At 44.4% G+C, this 25,000-nt stretch overlaps 2 protein-coding genes across 13 annotated transcripts in view; one reads left to right on the top strand and one right to left on the bottom strand.

The window, feature by feature from the left end:
* Positions 1–25,000, bottom strand: part of LOC135108148 (rap guanine nucleotide exchange factor 2-like) — a 118,644-nt gene that overhangs the window by 56,600 nt on the left and 37,044 nt on the right. For 11 of the 12 annotated variants that reach the window (XM_064018879.1, XM_064018884.1, XM_064018885.1 and 8 more), the window contains one exon: positions 22,216–22,291. In XM_064018879.1, coding sequence (XP_063874949.1) covers positions 22,216–22,291 — 76 coding nt within the window. Of the gene's footprint in view, positions 1–3,854; positions 5,000–22,215; positions 22,292–25,000 lie in introns of those variants that run through there. The other variant, XM_064018891.1, reaches the window with a different exon arrangement.
* LOC135107832 (cilia- and flagella-associated protein 251-like) overlaps positions 24,172–25,000 on the top strand; it is an 18,050-nt gene continuing 17,221 nt past the window's right edge. The window contains exon 1 of the mRNA XM_064018118.1: positions 24,172–24,296. Coding sequence (XP_063874188.1) covers positions 24,172–24,296 — 125 coding nt within the window. The remainder of the gene's footprint in view (positions 24,297–25,000) is intronic.

Raw genomic sequence — 25,000 nt, 5'->3', positions numbered from 1 at the left:
GAGAGAGAGAGAGAGAGAGAGAGAGAGAGAGAGAGAGAGAGAGAGAGAGAGAGAGAGAGAGAGAGAGAGAGAGAGAGAGAGAGAGAGACCTGGTTATTGTTTTCCGCTTTTTTCTTTGTCCATTCTTTCTTTTCTTTTCTCCCTCTAATCTAACTTAACCTAACCTGACCTGAGCCAAGCTAAGCCAACGTAACCTGACCTAACTTAACTTAACCTGATCTAATTTAACTTGACCTAAGCTAACCTAACCTAACCTAACTTCACCTAACCTAACCTAACTTAACCTAACCTAACGTTTCCTAACCTAACCTAACATACTCGTAATCTGATCTAACTTAACCTAACCTGACCTAACCTAATCCAACCTAATGAACTTCCTTTGTATCTTTTTATTTCCTCCTCCTCCTCCTCCTCCTCCTCTTCTTCTTCTTCTTCTTCTTCTTTTCCTTCTTCTTCTTCTTCCTCCTCCTCCTCTTCCTCTCACGGAACTAAATTTACGAATATATAACTCTTGTTTTCTTTGCTGGAAACAAATTATTCTTTCCTGTTTTTCTTTCCCTACATCAATAAGAAAGTTTCGCTCGTATTCACATCAATGAAACCTATTTGAGAGAGAGAGAGAGAGAGAGAGAGAGAGAGAGAGAGAGAGAGAGAGAGAGAGAGAGAGAGAGAGAGAGAGAGAGAGAGAGAGAGAGAGAGAGAGAGAGAGAGAGAGAGAGAGAGAGAGAGAGAGAGAGAGAGAGAGAGAGAGAGAGAGAGAGAGAGAGAGAGAGAGAGAGAGTGGCGGGTTGAGGTGAGAATCATTTCATCTCCCACAAGTTTCCACTTTACCTCTGACCCATCACCACCTCCTCTTCCTCCTCTTCTTCTTCTTCCTCCTCCTCCTTAGACATACAAGTTACATTACCTCACTTTCCTTCCCTCCCTCCCTCCCTTCCTCCCTGCAGTCAGTCTGTCAGTTACAAAACATTCCCTCTTCCTCACTTTTTCCCTTTTTCCTCTCTTCATTTTCCTTTTTTCCCTTTCCTTTGTCTTCTACTTTTCCCTTTTCTTCATTTTCCTTTCTCTTCTTTCCTCTCCTCTCCCTTTCCCTTTTCTTTCCTTTCTCTTCATCTCTTCCTTTCGCTATCTTATCTTTCCTTCCTCTCCTTTTTTATTCCCTTTCTTTCTCTCCTCTTCCCTTCCACCATTTCCTTTCTCTCCCGTCCCAGCGCCCCTTCCACACCTCCTCTTCTCTTCCACCGCCCCTTCCACACCTCCTCTTCTCTTCCATCGCCCCTTCCACACCTCCTCTACTCTCTTCCATCGCCCCTTCCACACCTCCTCTACTCTCTTCCACCGCCCCTTCCACACCACTCCTCTTCCACCGCTCCTTCCACACCTCTCCTCTTCCACTGCCCCTTCCACACCTCTATTCTCTTCCACCGTCCCTTCCAAACCTACTCTCCTTTTCCTTCCCCCTCTGAGCCTCATCTCCTCTTCCACTGCCCCTCCACGCCTCCTCAAGACCTCGGCAACGACCCTTAGACACACACTCGATCGATTCATTACTTGTCGAGTTGCCATTAAAGATGTGAGACTGCGGCATGGTCAATCGGTTTTCTTCCTCCTCTTCTTCTTTCTCCAGGTCATGAAAATACTCTTGATGTTTACTGCTTTTTTTTCCCTCTCTCTCTCTCTCTCTCTCTCTCTTCCTTGTGTAAATTTTGTGGGGACTTTAAGGCGTTGTGGTGTGATGAAGGTGTATTAATGTTGGTGACTGTGTTGTTGTTGTTCTCGTTGTTGTTGTTGTTGTTGTTGTTGTTTTTGGTGTTGATAGTGTGGAGTGTAGACATCAACAGCAGCAGAGGTGGTGATGGTGGTGATGATAATGACAGTAGTGTTTGTAGTAGTAGTAGTAGTAGTAGTAGTAACAGTAGTAATGAATACCTTCCCATATTCTTTGTTACCACCATCACCACCACCACAACCACAACACACACACACACACATGCATACACACATCGAAAATAGCAATAAAATACCTTCACCTGACTACCATACAGTCAATAAACACTCTTCCTCTTCCTCCTCCCCTTTCCCCCCTATTCCTCCTCCTCCTCCTCCTCCTCCCTTTCCCCCTCTATTATTCATCCTCCTCCTCCTCCCCTCCTAGTCTTGCTAATTAAATAAAACCTTACCATCACTATCTCTCTCTCTCTCTCTCTCTCTCTCTCTCTCTCTCTCTCTCTCTCTCTCTCTCTCTCTCTCTCTCTCTCTCTCTCTCACTGTCCAATCGTCAGTGCTTCGCTATTTTACGATTTCCAGTTTCGTTTTCAACTTAAAGCGAAATGTGTCACTTCGAAACTCTCTCTCTCTCTCTCTCTCTCTCTCTCTCTCTCTCTCTCTCTCTCTCTCTCTCTCTCTCTGTGTGTGTGTGTGTGTGTGTGTGTGTGTGTGTGTGTGTGTGTGTGTGTGTGTGTGTGTGTGTGTGTTATTAGTGTATTTCTCATGTTTTCAGCTTGTATTGTTTTTAAATCGTATATATGTAACGTTACTCTTTTGTTCTCATTGTTTTTTTTCTTATTTTATTTATTTATTTTATGGTTTGTGGTCTAACGAGGTTTTACTTATTTACTTTTCTCTACTAAAGTATCTTCATTTTCAGTCTGTCACTAAATGTTTCCCTGTTCACTACTTTACCTTTTGATGGAGTTACGTAGTGAAGCTTTATTTTATTTCATCTCTCTCTCTCTCTCTCTCTCTCTCTCTCTCTCTCTCTCTCTCTCTCTCTCTCTCTCACACACAATACGTCGAGGGTTTTGTTATGTTACCAATAGCTTTTCTTTTAGTACGTGCTGTAGGTAAGACAGCTTTATTCCGTGTCAGCTTTATAATTCTCTAAGTCTGCGTACATGTTTACGTCTGTATACTTTGTTATTGCAATTGTGAGGTTTATTTTTTATTTAGCTTTATTATTCTCTTCAAGACTGGGTACATGTTTTCCTCTTTATATTTATAGCTTTGTCTGTATTCAATGGGGGTACGGGAGCTTTATTTTTGCATTATCGTTATTAGTATTATTCTTTGAGACACGTAGATATTTTCGTCTCAATATTCATAGCTTTATCAGTTCGTAATGGAGGTTCGACAAGTTCATTTTAGCTTTATCATTCTCCTCAAGACAACGAGGAAGTGTTCTTTATGATTAATTAATGGAGAGATGCGAGAGCTTTATTGCAATTTTATCATTCTCGTCAACACAATGAGGGAGTGTAAAGTTTTAAGCCACCAGTAAAATAATGTTCGCTAATTTCTACAGTGCTCGATTATTTCATTCATTCCTAAACCTTCTGCTGTCAAGAATTACAGAACTATCACCAGATCAGAGCACTTAAGACTGAGGGAGAGACGATAAACTCTTTCTCACCGTGCCTATGTCTCCGCTCAACCGCAAGTCCTCTGCTCAGCTACAAATCTATCACTTGTCGAGGTTTACAAGACTGTCAGCTGATCCCAACACTCACGGCCCGTACTAGAAACGCGTTGGTTTCCCAGCCTCACCATGACTATTTTCAAAGGCCACAGACATGATTAGCCGAGTTCTCAAGAGAGTTTTCCCGGTTAATAATATAGAAATCGTGTTAATCTGTCGCTGGAACCATAAAAAACACCATTATAAACCCGTGTAACTTCAATTAAAGCTTCTGAAAGTAGTGGAGGTGAGGAGCAGAAATGTTTCAGAATATGGTCGTAAAACTGAGGGAGAGACACTATGAGCAGTGGTAGGGAATGTTGATGTTTAATTCCTCCCGTAACTGCGTGTGTGGTGTTGCATGTGCTGTGTGCATTACCACTCTGCCCTCACCACCTACCCGAGGCTGGGGGCGCAGTGCGGGGGTCGGCCATCACACTACTGTAGGGGAGGGGACTTCCTTATAGAGTTCTTCAGAATCCAGACAGGCACTTGTTAAACTGTGTGACTTCAAGCGTCGATTCCTGTGCTGAGGATCAACTGGTGGTGGTGGTGGTGGTGGTGGTGGTGTGTAGCCGCTAAGGGCCGGTCAGACCCACGCCCTCACCAGCCCACACCAGCACGGCAAGGGCCTCACGCGGGCAGTCCTCACCAACCATCACTCGCCGCCCCCTGCACACCTCGCTCGCCTCCGTGCCATGCCAGGAGGAGGCGCAGCGGGAGGACGAGGCGGTCAGCACCCAAGGCACGTGCCGAGAGGTGATGAGCGGCGCGTCTGTCCACTTCCCTTCTCATTAATAAGAAAACACCGACTCGGGCGTCACCAAGAGTCTTGCCTTGCTTGGTGCGCTCATGTACATCACTCACCAACGCAGTCACTGGTACTACGCGGTCACCAAACCCTGTGTCACACTGTATCACTGCTAACCGACGCAGGGACGAGTTGGCAGCGTGCACGAGGCGGCATGAGCGTGAGTGGAATGCTGGGGCGCGTGGAGGCGGCTGGTGAGGGGTAGCCAGGCCATGTGAGCACCACCGCCTTCCAGTCAACAAGTCTCCTCGTTCACCACACCAGGTATTGACGTGTTTACGACTCGCTTCTATGGAGACGCGGCTGCACCTGCCTCTCACTGCCTCTCCGGGACCTCTTTGTGCCGCTGTCAGGCCAGAGGGACTCACAGGGGCGGACGGCGCGGCGCGAGAAGCGAGAGAAGCAAAAAGAAGAGGAGTCTACAGCTGGACCCTCCGTGCGAACTTGCTCCAGGCGGCGGACTGTCTGTGCTTTCCTCGTCACCCCAGCCGGTGCCGCGCGCGTGTGTGCGTGTGTGTGTGCCACTAGCTTCCAGGGGAGACTGAGGCACTCAGCCGCCAGTTGCCGTCGAGGTGCCATCAGTGACTCTTCCATTCCAAAGCAGGCAGTGAGTGAGGCGGTGAGAGAGGCGCTGCGTCTGTCGCCCTCGCCGCGCCGCGTGAGGAGCTGCATCACCCTCCAGGAGGCGTCGAGCACCATCAGCACTCCGGCACTCCAGCACTCCAGCATCGGGGAGGAAGACGCTTGTGTGCGTATGCGTGTGTGTGAATGTAATTAGACCCCACTCATTCACACACACACACACACACACACACACACACACACACACACACACACACCTGGATCTTCACATACACCTGTCATTCGCACAAACGCACACACGGGTTAAGGTAAATCTGAACAGCGCTGTGTGTGTGTGTGTGTGTGTGTGTGTGTGTGTGTGTGTGTGTGTGTGTGTGTGTGTGTGTGTGTGTGTGTGTGTGTGTGTTCCCTCCCCTCATCCTCCCCTTATCTCCCCGCTCATCGCTCCCTTTTCCTCCCCAATCTTTGCCAATCTTCAATCAGTTACTATGTTGACTCACTCCCCTTTTCTTCTTTCCCCTCCCCCCGTCCCCTGCACCTAATATTGTTGATGTGTCGCTGTAACCTCATTCATTCCATCGCCGTCTCGTCCTCGTCCTCGCCTCGTCTCGTCTCTTCCGATCTTTTTCCATTACTTCGGAGTCTTGTGTGTGTGTGTGTGTGTGTGTGTGTGTGTGTGTGTGTGTGTGTGTGTGTGTGTGTGTGTGTGTGTGTGTTTTGTTCAGCGTTTGCACATCGATAAAGACACGCTCTCGCTCTCTCTCTCTCTCTCTCTCTCTCTCTCTCTCTCTCTCTCTCTCTCTCTCTCTCTCTCTCTCTCTTTTTTGTATTTTAACTTAAACTTTAAGAAACTTTTATTAACAACAGCAACAACAGCAACAACAGACACAACAAGATCAAGAACAACAACAACAACAACAACAACAACAACAAAATAACTTAACTCTACCCTTTCTATTCCGTCCCTTTATAAATTTTTCTTTCTCTTTTTCCCTTTTCTTTCAATTACTTTCCTCCCCGCTTTCATTTAAAACTTTTCCTTGATAATTCTCTTCCACCACCACCACCACCACCACCACCACCACCAGCCATACAAAAGACTTACCAGCGTTAAAAATGAGCGTGAAAATGACGTGATAGATAAATAATAAAATAAATAACCACTAAGGCGAAAAAAAAATGTCTGAAATCACGATGAAAAGACGAAGAGAACAACAACAACAACAACAACAACAACAACAACAACAACAAAAGCAAAATAACAAGAAAAGAAAAAGGAAAAAAAGAACAAGAAGAACAAGAAGAAAAAAATTCCAGAACCAAAATGAGAAGGAAAAAAAAAAAAAAATTAAAATTTCCTTAAGTTTCCCCTCACTTCATCCCGCCCCGCCCCGTCCCGCCCCATCCCAGCCATCCCTTCCCGCTACTGGCCGCTGTAGATTAATTAAGGGTAATATTCCCCCGCCAGTCGTCCTGACCCGGGGCGGCAATATCCAGACTCACCGCCGTAAAATACCTTGTAGATATGAGAGTCCCTGGGCCCCCTCTCCTCCTCCTCCTCCTCCTCCTCCTCCTCCTCCTCCTCCTCTTCTCTCCCTAGCAACCTCGCCCTCCGTCTCTTTTCCCAGTGCAAATTTCGTCTCGTCTTTCTCATTCTCGTCCTCGCGTCTCTCTCTCTCTCTCTCTCTCTCTCTCTCTCTCTCTCTCTCTCTCTCTCTCTCTCTCTCTCTCTCTCTCTCTCTCAATAGTAGTAGTAGTAATAGTAGTAGTAGTAGTAGTAGTAGCTTATTGACACACAGTTTTTAAAATAAGATTAATTAAACCTCCTTACACACACACACACACACACACACACACACACACACACACACACACACACACACACACAACGCAAGGTATTCTCATCTCCTTGTTCTCCTCCTCCTCCTCCTCCTCCTCCTCCTCCTCCTCCTCCTCCTCCTCTTCTTCCTCCTCCTGAATACAAGTAAACCCCGCGCTTCCATGCATGCAAGGGAGAGAGGAAGAGGTGTACGACATGTTTCCCTCCCCTCCCTTCACCCTTTACCCCTCCCTTCCCTCGGGCTGGTGGCAGGGATGGTACGGGCTGGCCTGGGATGGGATGGAATCGGGAAGCAATATGTAGTAGAGGTTCGCTATTGGCTGGAAATCCCGAGAAAAGAGCAAACAGGGGAGGAAAGACAGCGGTAGTTGTCATTAGAGGCGGGATGAACTGGGGAGAGGCTTGAGGTAAACACGGGCAGTAGTGAAGTGGTTAAGTCCGGTGGTTGTGTTTTGGGTACGCTTTGGGGGGACTGTTTTCAAAGGCCACGGTGATCGGTTCTCGTGATGGATGCCTCCTTTCTTTCCCTTTGTAAGTGTAGGACTATTGTTGAAATATTAGTAGCATCATGAGAACTAGCTTGATTTTAACACGTTCATTGTTATTCGACACATCTTTCCCTCATTACTGACCACTGGGAGACATCTTTTCTTGTTCTCAGCTACATCCAAACATTGTACTGGCTAGAAATTGCAAAATCTAAAATCTACCTTTTTTTTTTTATCCCTGTCTTTCTCGCATGTTTCCCTCCCCTCCCTTCACCCTTTACCCCTCCCTTCCCTCGGGCTGGTGGCAGGGATGGTACGGGCTGGCCATATATATATATATATATATATATATATATATATATATATATATATATATATATATATATATATATATATATATATATATATATATATATATATATATATATATATATATATATATATATATATATATATATATATATATATATATATATATATATATATATATATATATATATATATATATATATATATATATATATATATATATATATATATATATATATATATATATATATATATATGGCTTTTAGCGTTATTTATGTATATCGTAGTGAAAGAGTTGTAGTGAGATATTCATGGGTATTTTCTTTTTTCTTTTGTTCTTTCGTCAGTGTCGGGCGCATTGTTAAAGTACCACTAGAATCAGGAACACACGCCTGATTTAGAGTCCTATAGATGAGAGACTGGTACGATTTTTTCAAGAATACGCTGGACGGTTCACTGCAACGCACTTTAATTTCTGCCTGTGCAGGACCATTACTTAACTGTCACTGTAATCTTGGACACACGTTTGATTTGAAACAGCAGAGGGAGCCAATGAGACGTTTTATCATTAATTATTACCCTTATTTATTCCTTTTTCTTAGTAATACGGTGAACGGTTCAACGCAACACACTTCAGCTTCCCTTTGCCAGAACACAAGCTTGATTTGAAGTAGCACGTGACCCGACGTAACCCTTTTTTTTTATGGATACGGTACAGGGTTCAACGCGACACACTTTAAATGTCACACTCTCTCTTTCTCTCTCCCTCAGCCTGCAGCCTTCACCGTCCTGCAGCGAACACTCAGCGTGCCTCAAGTCCACTTTAGGCTGTGAATAAAAGAAGCCCAGGGAGGAGGGAGGCAGAGGGAAGCTGCGGGAGGCTGCGGGAAAGAGAGCCACTGACAACGGGAAATGTAAGAACGAGTGTCGGAGGGCAGGGCAGGGCGGGGCGAGGTGGGGCGAGGTGAGGCGGGCAGGGGGGCGTGTATCAGTGGAAAGGTCGTGATAATAGTCCAACTTGGACAGCCACCAGCTTAAAGGGGAGGCACCCTGACCAGCTGGCGGTGCGGGGCGGGCGGGGCAGGGCGGAAAAGTCTCGGCTCTCTCATCCCTTAACCACCCACCCCAGCCGTCCACCTGCCCCTCCTCCATCTGCCCCATCTCAGCCGCTCTTCCGTCCGTGGCAGAAGACAGAGGAAAGACAGAATTGAGGTAGAATATCAAGCCAGAGAAAGAGGAAGAATGAGAAAGCAGCAAGAGGATTAGTAGGAAGACGGAACAAGAAGGACTGGAAGAAGACAAAAGGAAGATAGAATTTAAGTAAAATGTGAAAACAGAGTGATGCGAAGAATGAGGAGGGTGAAAGAAAGAGGAGGAGGAAGGAAGACTGGATATAAAGAACATTGGAGGGTAAGGGAAGATAAAACAAAAAATAAGAAAACATGAAGACTAAGGATGAAAAAAAAAAGACGAATCGAAGACAGGAGGAGGTGCAAAGAAAAAAAGGAAGAAATGACGAAAGAACGAAAAGAAAATAGAAAGAAAAGGAAGAAAGAAAAGAAAGGCAGAAAGAAAGAATGAAAAGACAAAGACAAGCAGGAAGGAAGGAAGGCAAACAGAGCAAACTGAAAGGAAGGGAAGAAAACGAAAACAGGCAAGAAAGAGAGAAGAAAGGAAGGAAGGAAGGAAGGAAGGAAGGCCAGGACCATCACTCAGTCAATTACTCAAGTCAAACAAACTTAAAACAAAAACTACCAGTCAAGTGATCAACCCTCTTACCCTCACGCCCCGCCAACACTGAAGCAGGGAGCAAGGCGAGGCGGGGACCTGAAGGGACGAGGACCTGAGGGGAGGGTCAAGAGTGCTGGGGGCGCGGCGCGAGGGGTCAAGGACGTGAGGGGCGTGGCAGGTTGAGGGGAGAGCGAGTGGTTGATATTACAGAGAGGAAAGGAAGGGGAAGGGAGGGGGAGATGTGTTATAGGGAAAGGAATGGAAGAGATGAAATGAAATGATAATGTAAAAGAAATAAAGGAGAAGGAGGAGGAGGAGGAGGAGAATATAATGAGTGGGGAAGTGAAGAGATGAAAGAGAGATGCAGAGAAATGATGGTAGGAAAAAGAGAAAGGAGAGAAGAGAGAGACAGAGAGGAGAAAGAGGAGATGAAAGAGAAAAAGAGGAAAGGGAAAGATGTAAGTAGGTAAAAAAAATTATAGGAAAGAGAAGAGAAAGGAGAGAAGAGAGAGAAATTGAAGAGGGAGAGGAAAGCAAAAGAGAAATATAACCATAGAAGATAAGGAAAAATGAGAGAGAGAGAGAGAGAGAGAGAGAGAGAGAGAGAGAGAGAGAGAGAGAGAGAGAGAGAGAGAGAGAGAGAGAGAGAGAGAGAGAGAGAGAAAGCAGTCGGAGGAAGCTGTGTCAGTAGGGCAAGACAAGCCAGTGAAGAGAGGTGAGGTGAGGTGAGGTCCTTACCTCACCTCACCTAACATGACATGAGGTGAGGTGAGCTAAGATAAGGTAAGGTAAGGTAAGATGACATGAGGTGAGGTGAGGTGAGGTGAGGTGAGGTAAGGTTAGGTTAGATTAGGTGAGGTGATGAGGTGAGGTAAGGTGAAGTGAGCTTTACCAGACTGCCTGAATGTAAGTACAGCTACATTAATTAAGCGTGGCACTGATGTCTCTTTCTCTCTCTCTCTCTCTCTCTCTCTCTCTCTCTCTCTCTCTCTCTCTCTCTCTCTCTCTCTCTCTCTCTCTCAACTTCCTCTAAAAACACTAAAACTTCCTTCATTTCACAAACAAAAACAACACAAGACACAAACAAAACAAAACCACAAAACCAAAATAACACCACCACCACCACCACTACCCTACCCACCACCATCACCACCGCCATCACCACCGCCACTAACAATAATAATAACAAAGGCAGCGATAGCAATAACAGCAGCAAGGGGTTTCCAGGCTCACATGCCCCCTGGTCTAGTCCCTTGGAGGTTACGGGCACGTATGGACTCTTCGCCTTTAGCACACTCTGGGACACAGACGCCTCTTGTTCCATTCAGCGCCGCCCAGTCAGCCTCGGGTGCAAATATGACAGGATCTAAGTGGCCTCAACAATATAGAAGACATTAACGGTAGGTGGTTGAGTGTGCGCATGAACAAATGAAGGTAGAAAAGCGAAGGAATGAACAGTAGGTAGATACGAATAAACAAATGAAGGTAGAATAGCGAAGGAATGAACGGTAAGTAGATACAAATGAACAAATGAAGGCGGAAATGCGAAGGGATGAAGAGTAAGTAGATACGAATAAACAAATGAAGGTAGAAATGCGAAGGTAAAAAGAAGTGATTACAAGTGTCTAGGTAAAACAATAGGGGAAAAAAATGATGGAGAGCAGCACTAAAACGAATGATATAGAAGAAATTAACAGAAAGTATAGTTACGTGTGAGAATGATGAAATGAAGGTGAAAATGAGAAGTGAGGTAACAGGATGTAATGAAAAGTGCGTACATACCAAATAAAGTAAAATAATAATAATAATAATAATAATAATAATAATAATAATAATAATAATAATAATAATAATAATAATAATAAATAAATAAAAATGATAATAAAAAGAAGACGAAAACAAAAGAAGGTACACAATAACAGGAAAAAAAAAAGAATAAAAGTGTCTTAAGCAAAAGTAAATAAATGAAGGAAACACAGAAAATTTAATAAAGGAAAATGAAAAACAGCGGAAAAAAACGAATAAATAAATGACGTAAAAAGAAGAAAATAAAAAGAATACAATATGAAAATAATGAAAACAACAAATTAATGAATGACAAATTAAGATTTCTAGAAGAACCAAGATAGGGAAAATTATCTCTCTCTCTCTCTCTCTCTCTCTCTCTCTCTCTCTCTCTCTCTCTCTCTCTCTCTCTCTCTCTTCCGGAGCTGTGTTTACATCACTTCCCAAACTTTGTAGGCTAGACCCGTCGTTGTGTGCGTTTCTCTCTCTCTCTCTCTCTCTCTCTCTCTCTCTCTCTCTCTCTCTCTCTCTCTCTCTCTCTCTCTCTCTCTCTCTCACCGTCGATGAACACAATGAAAATTAAGGAGAGAGAGAGAGAGAGAGAGAGAGAGAGAGAGAGAGAGAGAGAGAGAGAGAGAGAGAGAGAGAGAGAGAGAGAGAGAGAGAATCTAAGTTCCTAGTAAACCTTGAGAAAACGGAAAATATTTCAACTTTTCAGGGAAGAAACTGAACAAAACATGACAAACAACAACAACAACAACAACAATAACAACAATAACTACTACTACTACTACTACTACTACTACTACTACTACTACTACTACTACCACCACCACCAACTACAACTATCACAAGGAAACCAAACTACAACAGCAAAAAAAAAAAAAAAAAAAAAAACGAACCGAAAAAAAGAAAAAAAAAATCAAGCAAACGAACAAACAAACAAACAAATAAAAGGAAGGAAGGAAGGAGGATAAGACGAACAACAACAAGAAAGAAAACCCGTAAGCAGGCGAACCGGGGCGAACCATTTCCCTTCACAATTCGCTCTCTTCCCATTACTGGTTCGAATCCCCGCAGCGAATCATTATCACCATCAGCATAGAGAGAGAGAGAGAGAGAGAGAGAGAGAGAGAGAGAGAGAGAGAGAGAGAGAGAGAGAGAGAGAGAGAGAGAGAGAGAGAGAGAGAGTCACTGTAAAGCATGGTGACAGAATGCGTCACGTGTGTGTGTGTGTGTGTGTGTGTGTGTGTGTGTGTGTGTGTGTGTGTGTGTGTGTGTGTGTGTGTGTGTGTGTGTGTGTGTGTGTGTGTGTGAAGATAAAGAGAATAAAGTCAGAAACAATGGGAGTAAAGAGAGAAAGAGGAGCAAGAGGAAAAGAAAGAGAGGAGAAAGAAGAAGAGGAAGAAGAGGAGGAAGAGTTACAAGGCAAGTAAGTCCTTCTTGAAGAGGATTTAAATCTCTCTCTCTCTCTCTCTCTCTCTCTCTCTCTCTCTCTCTCTCTCTCTCTCTCTCTCTCTCTCTCTCTCTCTCTCTCCATTTCTTTTAAATTCTTCTTTCTTCTTATCTTCCCCACGTGACCATATTTCCCTTTTCACCCTTTCTTCCTTATTCTCTTCCTCCTCTTCCTTCTATTTCATCTTCCCTTATTTTTTCATCCTCTTCCTTTCCCTTCCCTCTTTCTTTTCCTTTTCTTTCTTCCTCCTACTCTCTTCTTCTTCTTTCTCTCTCCTCCTCAGTTCAGTCTCCCTTCTTCCTCCTCCTATTCTCTTCTTCCTTATGCCGCATCTTCCTCCTCTACCCTTCTCTTCCCTTTCCTTCCTTTCCTCCATCATTTATCTTCCTCTCTTCCTTTCTTCCATCTTTTATCTTTCTCTTTTTCCTCCTTATCACAACTGAACCGTTTCTCTCCTTGTCTTTCTCCTCCTTTAATAAAGACTAATCCTTCTATTTTCATTTTTTTACTCTTCTCTTTCTCTTCTTCCTCACATCTAATCCTTCCTCCTTCCCCTCCCCATTCTCTTCTCTTCCTCCCTTTCCTTCATCTTTTTACCTTCTCCTTTTTCCTCCTCTAATTAAAACTAAACCCTCTAACTTTTCTACCTTCTTCCTCCTTCTCTATCTCCTGTTCCTCTTCTTCCTCTTCCCTTCCTTTCCTTCCTTTTCTCCACCCTTTCCTTCCCCCTGCTCCTCCTTCTCTCCCTAGTAATAATTGTTGTTGCTGTTGCTACTGTTGTTGTTGTTGTTGGTAGTGGTGGTACTGTTGTTATCATTACTGTAGTAGTAGGAGTAGTAGTAGTAGTAGTATTTGTTGTTATTACTGTTTTTGTTGTTGATGCTGCTGCTGTCACCGGAAGCCATGCATTATCTCTCCGTCTGAGCTGAGTAACTCCAAACATTTCCTCTACATACTAACACACCGCCCCGTGCATCACTCACACCCTCACTGCTAAAACCCCACGCTGTATTTTATCCCAGTTAATAAAGGGTCAAAGTGGTGAGGAATAACTAAACTATGAAACTAAAGAAACCTTCACCTTCACTATCCCACGGCTCTTTAAACACAAACTACTTTATTTATGTTTGTCGTAGCGAGAAAAGAAAGTACTGATGGTGTACGGATAGTTTGACAAGCAGGCCATTATTAAGACCTGACTGTTATGGGGGAGTGGCTTCAGATGAGACACAGTGGAGATTATTATAGTTGACTTGGGAAGGGGAGCAATAGATCTGCTGCTGCTCCTCTTTCTTCCTTTGTGTTCTCGGAAGGAATGTGATGGAGCTATTGATGGTTTTTCTACTACTACTACTACTACTACTACTACTACTACTACTACTACTACTACTACTACTACTGTTACCACTCGTGTTATCATTTCTTATATTAATTTAGAAACTCTCTCTCTCTCTCTCTGTGTGTGTGTGTGTGTGTGTGTGTGTGTGTGTGTGTGTGTGTGTGTGACAAGTGTGAAGGGAAGAAAGATCCCTCTTTTTTTCTTTTATCTTCCTTTCCTTCTACCTTTTGTCCCACCACCACCACCACCACCACCACCACCACCACCATTCCCTCCCTCCCTCTCAGTCCAGTTCCCAAGACCTTCCCATTCATTTCCATTTCTTCTCCCAGTCTTGCTACATCCAATACCTTCCCGTACAAATTGAGTCCATTCATCACGCACTCTCTCTCTCTCTCTCTCTCTCTCTCTCTCTCTCTCTCTCTCTCTCTCTCTCTCTCTCTCTCTCTCTCTCTCTCTCCCTTATAAGGTGTGTAGTTAGTCAAGTAGAAATATTTCGATTCCAAACCTCTCTCTCTCTCTCTCTCTCTCTCTCTCTCTCTCTCTCTCTCTCTCTCTCTCTCTCTCTCTCTCTCTCTCTCTCTCTCTCTCTCTCTCTCACTTAATTTTCTCCCCATCTCTGCCTCCCTCCTCAATCTTCTCCCTCTGCTCTCCCTTCTATCTTCCCCTCCCTTCCCTTCCATCTCTCTTATCACCTCTCCCTCACTTCATTCTCCTCTCTCCTTTTTCCTTCCCATCTCCCATCTTTCCTAGTGCCTTCATCCTACCACTCTCCCTCACTCTCTTCCTCTCACTGATGCCGCAGGTCTTTCCATCCCAGTATTCACCCTGACGTCTCTTTAAACGCCCTTTAAAATTCACCATCACTTTTAGGAGGGAGGACTGAAGAGATGACGAGTTGATTCTCCTCCTCCTCCTCCTCCTCTTCTTCTTCTTCTTTTTCTTCTTCTTCCTTCTCCTTTTGCTCTTCCTCCTCTCCACAGCCTCGTAAAGACTAACAAATCTGGTGATGTTCTTTTCTTCCTTTGTGTTTCTCTCCTCTTCCTCCTCCTCTTACTACTCCCTCTCTGCTGCTTTGTTCTTCTTTTGTGTTTCTTTATGTCTTCCTCTTCCCTTACACCCCTTCCCTCCTACTCCTCTTCTTCCTCCTCCTCCTCCTCCTCCTCTTCCTCTTCCTCCCCGAAATAACAGCTTAGCAAAGACTGATTCTTGTGGTGTTTTGTATTTCCTTTGTGTTCCTTTGTGTATTCATAATCTCCTCCTCCTCCTCTCCTTCCTCCCCAAAAACAACCTCGTAAAGGACCAACAAATCTGATGATGCTAGTTCTTTCTTTGTGTTCGTTTTTATTTGCCCTGTTCTTCCCTCCTCCTCCTCCTCCTCCTCCTCCTCTCTCTTGACGAAGTAACCCAACAAGTCAGTCTCATCTCATCATCTCTCCCTCTCTCCCTCTATTCCTCTGCCTTCTCCCCTCGATCCTCAGCCCGCCTCGCCTCAACACGCATCATTAATCATCAAAATTAACAAACTACTCCTGCTGGGGGGAAGACTACACGACTTCCATGACCCTCTAACTGTGGCTTGTACGACCACGACCACTACTACCACTACCACCAGTTTCACGGCTGCTACGACCCTATAACTGCAGCTTCCACGGCTACGATCACTCCTACTATTACTGGTACTACCGCCATCACCACAATCGCCACCATTACCACTCCCCTCACACCAGTAACCCTGATTCACTTTCTCTCCTCACCATCGGTATAGCAAGGTAGGTCGGGTCGGTCGGTCGGTCGGTCTCTCTCTCTCTCTCTCTCTCTCTCTCTCTCTCTCTCTCTCTCTCTCTCTCTCTCTCTCTCTCTCTCTCTCTCTCTCTCTCTCTGTTTTGGCAAAGTTTTTTTTTCGTGTATCAACCAAAACTTCGAGAAACTTATATTTCCAACAACAACAACAACAACAACAACAACAACAACAACAACAACAACAACAAACAAAATTCAACGAGTCTGTCCTTTCTATACTTCCCTTTGTTTTTTTCCTCCTATTTCTTTCCATTACTTTCCTCACTTTCACTTAACAAAAATATAAACAAGAGTACCACTTCCATACTTTCTCTTATTTATTTCCCTATTTCTCTCAATTACTTTCTTCTAACATTTTATTTATAAATTAATCCTTTCTAAACCATCACCCTTTCACTTTTCCCCCTTTCTTTCCTTCACTTTATTCTCCGCTTATTAAAAAAAAAAAAAAAAAAAAAAAAAAAAAAAAAAACCACCAGTCTTTCATGGTTTCTCTTCCTCTGATGTTTATCTCCGTGTCAGTCATCCTTCCTTCCCTCTTGGCCCATTCCCCGCTACTCCTGTCCTGCCCTGTGTCTTCAGTACCTCGCCAGACCCTCATAAATACTGCCTTGGTTTTGGTCGGGGCAGAGGTAGAGACGAGACCAGAGCTTCTGTCTACCCCTCGGTGTCCTTGTCTCGTCTGGCTGTGTGAAGGTCTCTGGTTAAGCTTGTGTTTCTTGTGTTGTTTGTTTATGTTCGTTGTGTCGTGTTTCATAAGTGTTTTTGTAAGGTTTATAATATTCTGTCTTTTTATCTTCTCTTATTATTACAATTAAACCTTTTTCTCCACTTCTAGTTCCTTTCATTCTTCCTATTCTTCGTAACTAGGTCCTTCGCCTCCGCTTATTTCCTCTCTCTCTCTCTCTCTCTCTCTCTCTCTCTCTCTCTCTCTCTCTCTCTCTCTCTCTCTCTCTGAACGTTATTCTTCCCTATTGTTTTATCCTTAAGCCTCCTAATGTCTCAGCACCAACAACCCGATCACTGAGTCTATTCCATTCATCCACCACTCTACGTGGGAACCAATTCCTTCTTATTTCTTTTCAGTTCTAAGTTTATCAAGATTGGGCCAATTATTTCTCGTCCAATCCTGATTAATGACCGAGAGAATGATTTTACTTAAGAGAACCAATCTTTTACAATCTCTTTTTCAAATTAAATCAAGTTTAAACCCGTTACATATTTCTTGCCTGTCCAAATCATTGACCATGAGAATTTTGCTTACGTCTGAGAACCAATTCCACACTATCTCTTTTTTCAAACCTAACTTACCAAGCACAAACCCGCCACTTCTTACCGCATCCACATTACTGATCCTGAAGATTTTTGCTTAGGTCACCAATTCCTTCCTACTTTTTTTCTTTTCAAATTTAACTTTACCAAGCATAGACTCGCCATTTCTTATCCTATCCAGATTACTGACCCTGAAGATTTTGCTTACGTCAACCAGCTGAGCGAGACACAGCTGACTGACTCCCCAAGAACACCAGCGCAGAACAAACAAACGCAGCGAGACACAGAACACGACGCGACTCAAAGCAAGACAAACACGCAGCCTGACCTGACTTGACCCAACCGGGGACACGATTTACGTTCACGCGAATTCAAGTGAACGAGGCGGAGGAGGGAGCGTAAAGACGAGGATAAGAGGAGGCGAGGCATCGTCCATTTCACCAACTGGGGCCTGGAAGGAGGGAGGTTCGCACTGGGGAGGGAAAGCTTAAGGATGTGTGTCTCGTATTCAGTAACACATTGCTCTCTTGCTCTCTCACCACGACTATTTTCAAAGGCCACAGAGATGATTCGACGGGTTTCCAAGAATGTTTCTTCTGTTAATAAAGTAGGAATCTTCTTAATCTGTCAGCAGAACCGCCAAAACATCCTTAAAAACCCGTATAACTTCAACTACAGCCTTTTGAAAGTAGTGGAGATGCAGCACGGAAGTGTTTCAGAATATGGCTTTGCTCTCTTCTCATAACTGCATTCTATATTAACCTGGTTCTCGAATGTTTCTTCTCTTAATAATATAGAAACCTTAATCTGCCACTAGAACCGCAAAAGCATCCTTAAAAACCCATGTAACTTCAACTAGACCCTTTTGAAAGTGGTGGAGATGCAGCGAGAAAGTGCTTCAGAATGTGGCCCTCAGTCCCCCAGCGGCCTTGGCTCCACCTGCCTCACGTCTCTCGGGGAAGGTAAGACTGAGGTTGCAGAGGCTGGAGGCTGGAGAGGCGGCCACACATTGCTCATCGGGGTTAGAACGCAGACAATTGTAGTATCCATTAGAGGTTCAATTATGCTGGAGATGAAGGAAGGAAGGAAGGAAGGAAGGAAGGAAGGAAAGAGATATGAGGAGAGGAGAGGAGAGAAGAAAGGAGAAGCAAGGTGTGAGGTGAGGTGAAATGCATGTTACCATATTGCCTTCTCTCTCTCTCTCTCTCTCTCTCTCTCTCTCTCTCTCTCTCTCTCTCTCTCTCTCTCTCTCTCTCTCTCTCTCTCTCTCTCTCTCTCTCTCTACCTTGTGACTGCCGACGGCCTCTGAAGCTCATCACGAGGGGAGAGGAATTCAGAATTGCTAAGTGAGTGAAAGGGACGAAGTGTGTGTGTGTGTGTGTGTGTGTGTGTGTGTGTGTGTGTGTGTGTGTGTGTGTGTGTGTGTGTGTGTGTGTGTGTGTGTGTGTGTGTGTGTGTGTGTGTGTGTGTGTGTGTGTGTGTGTGTGTGTGTGTGTGTGTGTGTGTGTGTGTGTGTGTGTGTGTGTGTGTGTGGCTGACGGACTGACATCTGAACACATGCCACGTAAGGATACCACGGTCCAAACCAGGCGGTCCCTTCCTAAACGAGACAATGAAGGCAGACTGACGATCAAGGCAGCGTTACAATGAGGATGGCGAGGCGGTGGACCAGCGGCACCTGTCTAGCGAGGGTGACGCTGGAGTTTGATAGGAAAAGATACAAGAACCTAAGAACACACGAACGGTCAAGACAAATGACAAAAACGAAGAACAAAACATGAGCGGTCAAGTTTGTCAGTCTTTCAAGGAGTTACCGCCACGCGCCACACACCACGGTAACTTCTAAAAACTTAATTTCCTAGCAACATTACCGCTTGGAGGAAAAATAAGGGTGAATATTAAAATACCAGCCATTTTGTGATCACTAGGGAGGAAATTCAAGAGTACCATAGAAACAAGGGCAGAATGTCGCGCCAACAAGGTTTATATTCAAAAGAATCTAGCCGCATATCTTGTAACCGTTTCTGCAATGCATATATAATGAAGACAGTAACAGGAAGAGAAAGGATACTGTTACTGTGCCAAATATACAATGAAGACAGCAACAGGAAGGCATACTACAACAAATATAGTGAAGACACCAACGGGAGGACAAAAGTTAGTCCCTGCACCACACAAGACAATAAGAGGACAAAGTTCACCGCACAAACACACACACACACACGGGAGTCACACAGGCAGGACACTCTCTCTCTCTCTCTCTCTCTCTCTCTCTCTCTCTCTCTCTCTCTCTCTCTCGGTGAAGTGGAGCGAAAACAACTTAGCCAGGCTGCCTCGGCACTCGCAAACCCTTTATGAATTTTAAAACGTTCGATTAACTTACCACGAAGGGCGGCGCTGTACCCTAAACTGAGCAGAGCCACGCACCATGCCGCCTGCTGCCTGCCCCGTAAAGATTTCCAGGCAATTCTCACAAAGGCAAGGGATAGACTGCCCTGCGCTATGCTCTGAAAGGCTTCTAATTTCGCGGGCTGGTTTACAAAGCGGGGCAACCTGAGCTGTATTGTCCGGCGCTGTGCTGCTAACGAGTGACGGTCTGCCGGTGAGGTCTGGTGTGCTTACATCAAAGTTGTGTCGCGTCTTTAGTCCTGACGGAAACCTATTTTGGGACTGTGGATTCTTACTTAACTACCTTATACGGGTTCTAGAGGAGGTGACTTTGGTTTTCAAGAGTGTTTTCGTGTTTTTGAGGGTGTTTTAAAATGGTCAAGGGTGTTTAAATGTTCTCAAGATTTTTATTTTTTAATGTTTTCAAGGGTGTTTTCAGATTATCATTGGTGTCTTCATGTTTTCAAGTGTTTTTAAGAGTGTTTTCATGTTTTCAAGAGTTTTCAAAGCTATTTTCATGTTTTCAAGGGTGTTTTCATAATCCGTGGTAGTTTATAACATCGTTTCTGCATCACCACTGACAAGAGCACACATGAAGACTGAACTAGTCATGTCTAAGGTCTTTGATAATTGTTCTTATGAGAGTTCAAAGCGTTTCAAAATAAGGCTCATGGTTAACTCAGCAATTAGGTTGTTGGTACAGAGTCATTAGGGCGCCGCAAGACTAAACAAATATTTGGATGGGAATGATTGAAGGAAATAAGTAGATATGTTTTGTATAGGGACTGCCACGTGTAGGTAAGATTAGGTAAGGTAAGGTGAGATCAGGTCAGGTAAGGTAAGGTTAGGTAAGGTTAGGTAAGGTAAGGTGAGATTAGGTAAGGTAAGGTTAGGTAAGGTAAGGTGAGATCAGGTAAGGTAAGATTAGGTAAGGTAAGGTGAGATTAGATAAGGTAAGGTGAGGTAAAAATAGGTAAAGCAAGATTAGATAAGGTGAGGTAAGGTGAGGTAAGGTAAGGTAAGATTAGTTAAGGTAAGATGAGATTAGGTTAGGTAAGGTGAGATTAGATAAGGTAAGGTGAGGTAAGAATAGTTAAAGCAAGATTAGATAAGATAAGGTGAGGTAAGTTTGGGTAAAGTAAGGTAAGATTAGGTTAATATCTTCTCTCACCCAAACCCAACCTAACCTAATCTAACCTTACTTTATCCAACCTAACCTAACATAACCCAAGCTAACCAAACCCAATCGGACCAAACCTAACTTAATCTAACCTAGCCTTCCCTCAGCACCAGGAATCCCTCGGGGCGGTGGACACAATTTCCATCTCGCCATAATAGAGGAAACAGGGAGACAGGGAAGCGCTGAACGGGAGGCAGGAGAAAGATTCTTACCGATGCTGAGAGAGAGAACGGAGCGGGAATGAAGACCAGAGGGTGATAAATTGAGGAAACGAGGGGAGCACGATAGAGACAGATGAAGAGATGCAGAGAGAGAGAGAGAGAGAGAGAGAGAGAGAGAGAGAGAGAGAGAGAGAGAGAGAGAGAGAGAGAGAGAGAGAGAGAGAGAGAGAGAGAGAGAGAGAGAGAGAGAGAGAGAGAGAGAGAGATTGACAAACAGACAAACAAACATAAAAAAAACGAGAGAAAAAAAAAGTCCACAAACGAACAAGAAAGATGATTTATTTGCTCCTAACAAGACGTCGGAGGAGGAGGAGGAGGAGGAGGGGGAGGGGGAGGGGGGAGGAGGAGGAGGAGGAGGAGGAGGAGGAGGAGGAGGAGGAGGAGGAGGAGGAGGAGGCGGTCAATATATAGGCGAGGAAGGAGAGTTGGAGCATTAGGATGGAAGGCCAGTTATTACCTCGACACTGGCTTGTTATTAGCTTCCCTGGCTGACCGCTGCTCTCTCTCTCTCTCTCTCTCTCTCTCTCTCTCTCTCTCTCTCTCTCTCTCTCTCTCTCCATCCCCTCATTTATCTTCATTTTTCCCTCGTTTCCTCAAAAAAATAATAATAATTTCGTTAACGAGAGAACCTTTATATTTTTAATCGAATTCTCATTTTTTTTTATTTATTTTTTCATCACAAGAGGTAGACGGGCAGGTGGCGGAGGGGAGGGAGCTGGTACAAGGTGACAAGTGACAGGTGAGCGTGACCATTAGTTAAGACTGAAAAGAATAGATCACGTTATGTCCTCGCTAGGTTAAGGATACTGGCGTTGGGTAGCACACGTTAAGAAGCTGAGGGCGATGTTGGGTCATCACTGAGAGCAGGTGATGTGTGAGGGAGACTGACCAGAGGCTACGGAACTACATAGTAATAATGGAAATGATTATATAAAATATTCGTTTTATCGCTTCTTCTGAAAAGTTGAGTGAACATGACGAGAGGAATGTCTTAATTCTTTGATTGGTAAAGGTACTCAGTGAAGAAAGTTTGTAGTTGATTCAGTAAACAAAAGAATAATAATAATAATAATAATAATAATAGAACTACGTGTTATATGAAAAAAACTCCACTGCTATAAATACAAGTATGAGAGGAAAGTTTTTACCTTTTATTGCTTAAGACACTCATTGGAGAAACTTTGCAGTAAATATAGGAAACAAAAACAGAACTGCACATAAAAAAAAAAAACGAAAGAAAGAAAAAGGAAAAACATCACTCCTATTGCCACGGATAGTGCCATTCAAAACTGCACGCTCCCTTACCCAAACCAAACACTATTTCATCAAGCTCAGGAATAAAGAGAGATGAAAAAAGAAAGAAAAAAAAACAGCATCCCAAGTGTTACAAAACGATGAATTTAGTGACGCAGATGAGTCGCGGCAACAAGAGTCATTCATAAACACGAGGGTGATGAGATGAGGGGCGTGAGTGGCCAGGCGCGGCTCAGGTCACGCCAGGCAGGAAATGACGCCGGGCCAGGACAAGAGCGGCGCAGCGAGGCACAGGTACTCACCACAAGCATCTCGGAGGGCTCGAGGATGAGGCACTCGTTGTTCCGCCGCCCCCCGCCTCCCGAACGCTTCCCGAAGCTGCGAACAGAAAAACGAGGGTTAGGAATGCTGGCGGTATTATATGAACAGCAGCAACAACAACAGTATTAATAACAACAAAATATCTAAAGCAACAACAATAATAACATTTACTACTATTGTTATGTATTGGTATTGGTACAAGAACAATGACAGCATAAATAATATCACTGCAGCTGAATATTAAATGTAATAACAATACTAACATTACTATTATTGCTACGTAGTGTTTTCACCATGACAGTAATGACAACGTTAACATCACAACAACAAAATATACGTAAAATAATAACAATAATATCAAAAATTATCACGATTACAAAACATCATACACTACTACTACTACTATTACTACTACTACTACTACTACCACCACTACGATCATTATACCATGATTTCGATGTGGCTTCAAAACATACAAATTTGTGTACAGGTGGAAAAAAAGAAAAGAAAATTATGACAGAAAAGTCACAGATTTTGAAATTTTAAGCTGTTAGTCTGGAACTTGACCTCAGTGACACGTGGCTAGGTCAAGTTCAACACATGTTCTCACGTCAGCATCATCATCATCATCATTATCAGTAGCGGCAGCAGCAGACAGCCCCCCGTCAATACCACAGGTACAGCTCAGCGAGGAAAGAGAGAGGAAGCGGTGTCTTGGAAGAGGTTAGGAGGCAGTGTGTTGTGTGGCCTGCTGCTGCTGATGATGATGATGATTTTATCCTATCATACCATACTACGATTCTCTCTCTCTCTCTCTCTCTCTCTCTCTCTCTCTCTCTCTCTCTCTCTCTCTCTCTTTCTCTGATAACCTGATAAATTACCTCTGTGGTCTTTGAAAAATAGTTCTGTTTAAGAATACGGGCATCTCTCTCTCTCTCTCTCTCTCTCTCTCTCTCTCTCTCTCTCTCTCTCTCTCTCTCTCTCTCTCTCTCCCCGCAAACAACAGTGGGGTTAATTAAGGCCTGGCCGGCGCGCCTTGGTTCAGTGCGGAGTTTTGCCTGAGCCGCCGCCACTTCGGGGAGCCATCCACCTTAATGGCGCTGTAAACAAACCCAAGTGGCCGGAGTCAGCTATTTCAGGAGGCCCACAATGGCTCACCATTAGGCACAGCGACCCACGCACAATAAATCCTGCTAATTACATCCCCGCGCACTCACATTCGCTACCAGTTTCCACCCCCTCTCTCTCTCTCTCTCTCTCTCTCTCTCTCTCTCTCTCTCTCTCTCTCTCTCTCTCTCTCGTAATCAGAAACGCTTTGCTCTCTCACCACGCCTATTTTCAAATGCCACAGAGATGACTAACCGGGTTCTCACGAGTGTTTATCCTGTTGCTAACGTAGAAATACTTTTAATCTGTCACTAAAATCATAGAAACATCTTTAAATACCCGTTTCACTTCAACTACAAGCATTTTGAAAGTAATGGAGGTGCGGCCAAGCGTCTCAACATATGGGGCTCTCTCTGCAGGAACGCCCCAGACACGAGCGGGCGGCGGCCACGTCCATCCCAACACTTCGCTCCTCTCCGCTGCTCGGCGAGGCGTGTTTACTGTCTCCATCTCGATGCGGCGCCGGAACGCACACCCTCTCCACCCCGCTACTCCCACGTCTTCCCAGCGCCTCCTAGCCCCGCCCCGCCTCGCCTCGCTCGCTGAACCTTACGAGGACTCTTAATGGCAGTGTGCTTGACTAATACATTGCGGGGCGAGTGTGCACGACAGGCAGGTAAATGGGGAAAGTAAGATGGCATGAAGGCGTTTGGCCCCAGTTGCCTTACAGCCTGAGGGAGAATGGTGCGATAAAGCAGACGAGAGGGAGAAAGAGAAGGCGAGAGGAGAGAGGGTTGCATGGAGGGTAGCAAGGGAGGGCGGCGAGGCATATGGCCACTCCCACACCTCCCATTACTCCTCAGCCTCTCCCTTCCCCACTCCGGCATTCCTACGCCTATCACAAGTGGAAGGGCCTCCATAAACAACCCAACTCCTTCAGCATCCTCAGGGAGCTGTGAGGAGGAGGAGGAGGAGGAGGAGGAGGAGGAGGAGGAGGAGGAGGAGGAGGATTGAGGTAAACTTCAAAGGGACGAGAATTTGGGCCAAGCGGTACAAAGCAAGGCAGGGCAAGGCAAGTTAAGGCACGGTAAGTAAGACAGGGTAAGACAGGGTAAGGCAGAGCAAGGTAGGGTAAGATATGGCAAGACAGGACAAGGCGGGAGAAGACAAAGCAAGGCAAGGTAAGACAAGGCAGGGTAAGACAGGGCAAGACAAGGCAAGGCAATGGAGGGCAGCCAACGTACTGTAAGAGAGAGGAAGACAGGACAACACGAAGGCCAGCCGGGCATTCTAAGCCTTCAAATCTCAGGAAAACACAACACCCTTACGAAGAAAAAAAAAAAAAAAAAAAAAAAAAAAATGGATTAAAAAAAATAATAATAATTCCTTTAATTCAGATGACAGAAAAAAAAAAAACACCAACAAACCAAACCAAACAAAAATAAACAAATAAACCAATGGAAATAGAAAACAAAGAATAGGTAACGTGCATGCATATAGAGAAAATAACAAAAATTCCTCTTTACTGCAGCTTTTTTTTTCCAGGCATTTTTTTCGACCCAAGCTCCTTCCCTCCCCTCTCCACGAACTGTTTACACTAACTTGGCCAAACAAAGTCCCACTAAAATGACACCGCACACGCCGGCTGTTTGCTTTGAT

Source organism: Scylla paramamosain, chromosome 16 (assembly GCF_035594125.1).
Source record: "Scylla paramamosain isolate STU-SP2022 chromosome 16, ASM3559412v1, whole genome shotgun sequence".
NCBI lineage: Eukaryota > Metazoa > Arthropoda > Malacostraca > Decapoda > Portunidae > Scylla > Scylla paramamosain.
This window is presented reverse-complemented; position numbering and strand designations above follow the sequence as displayed.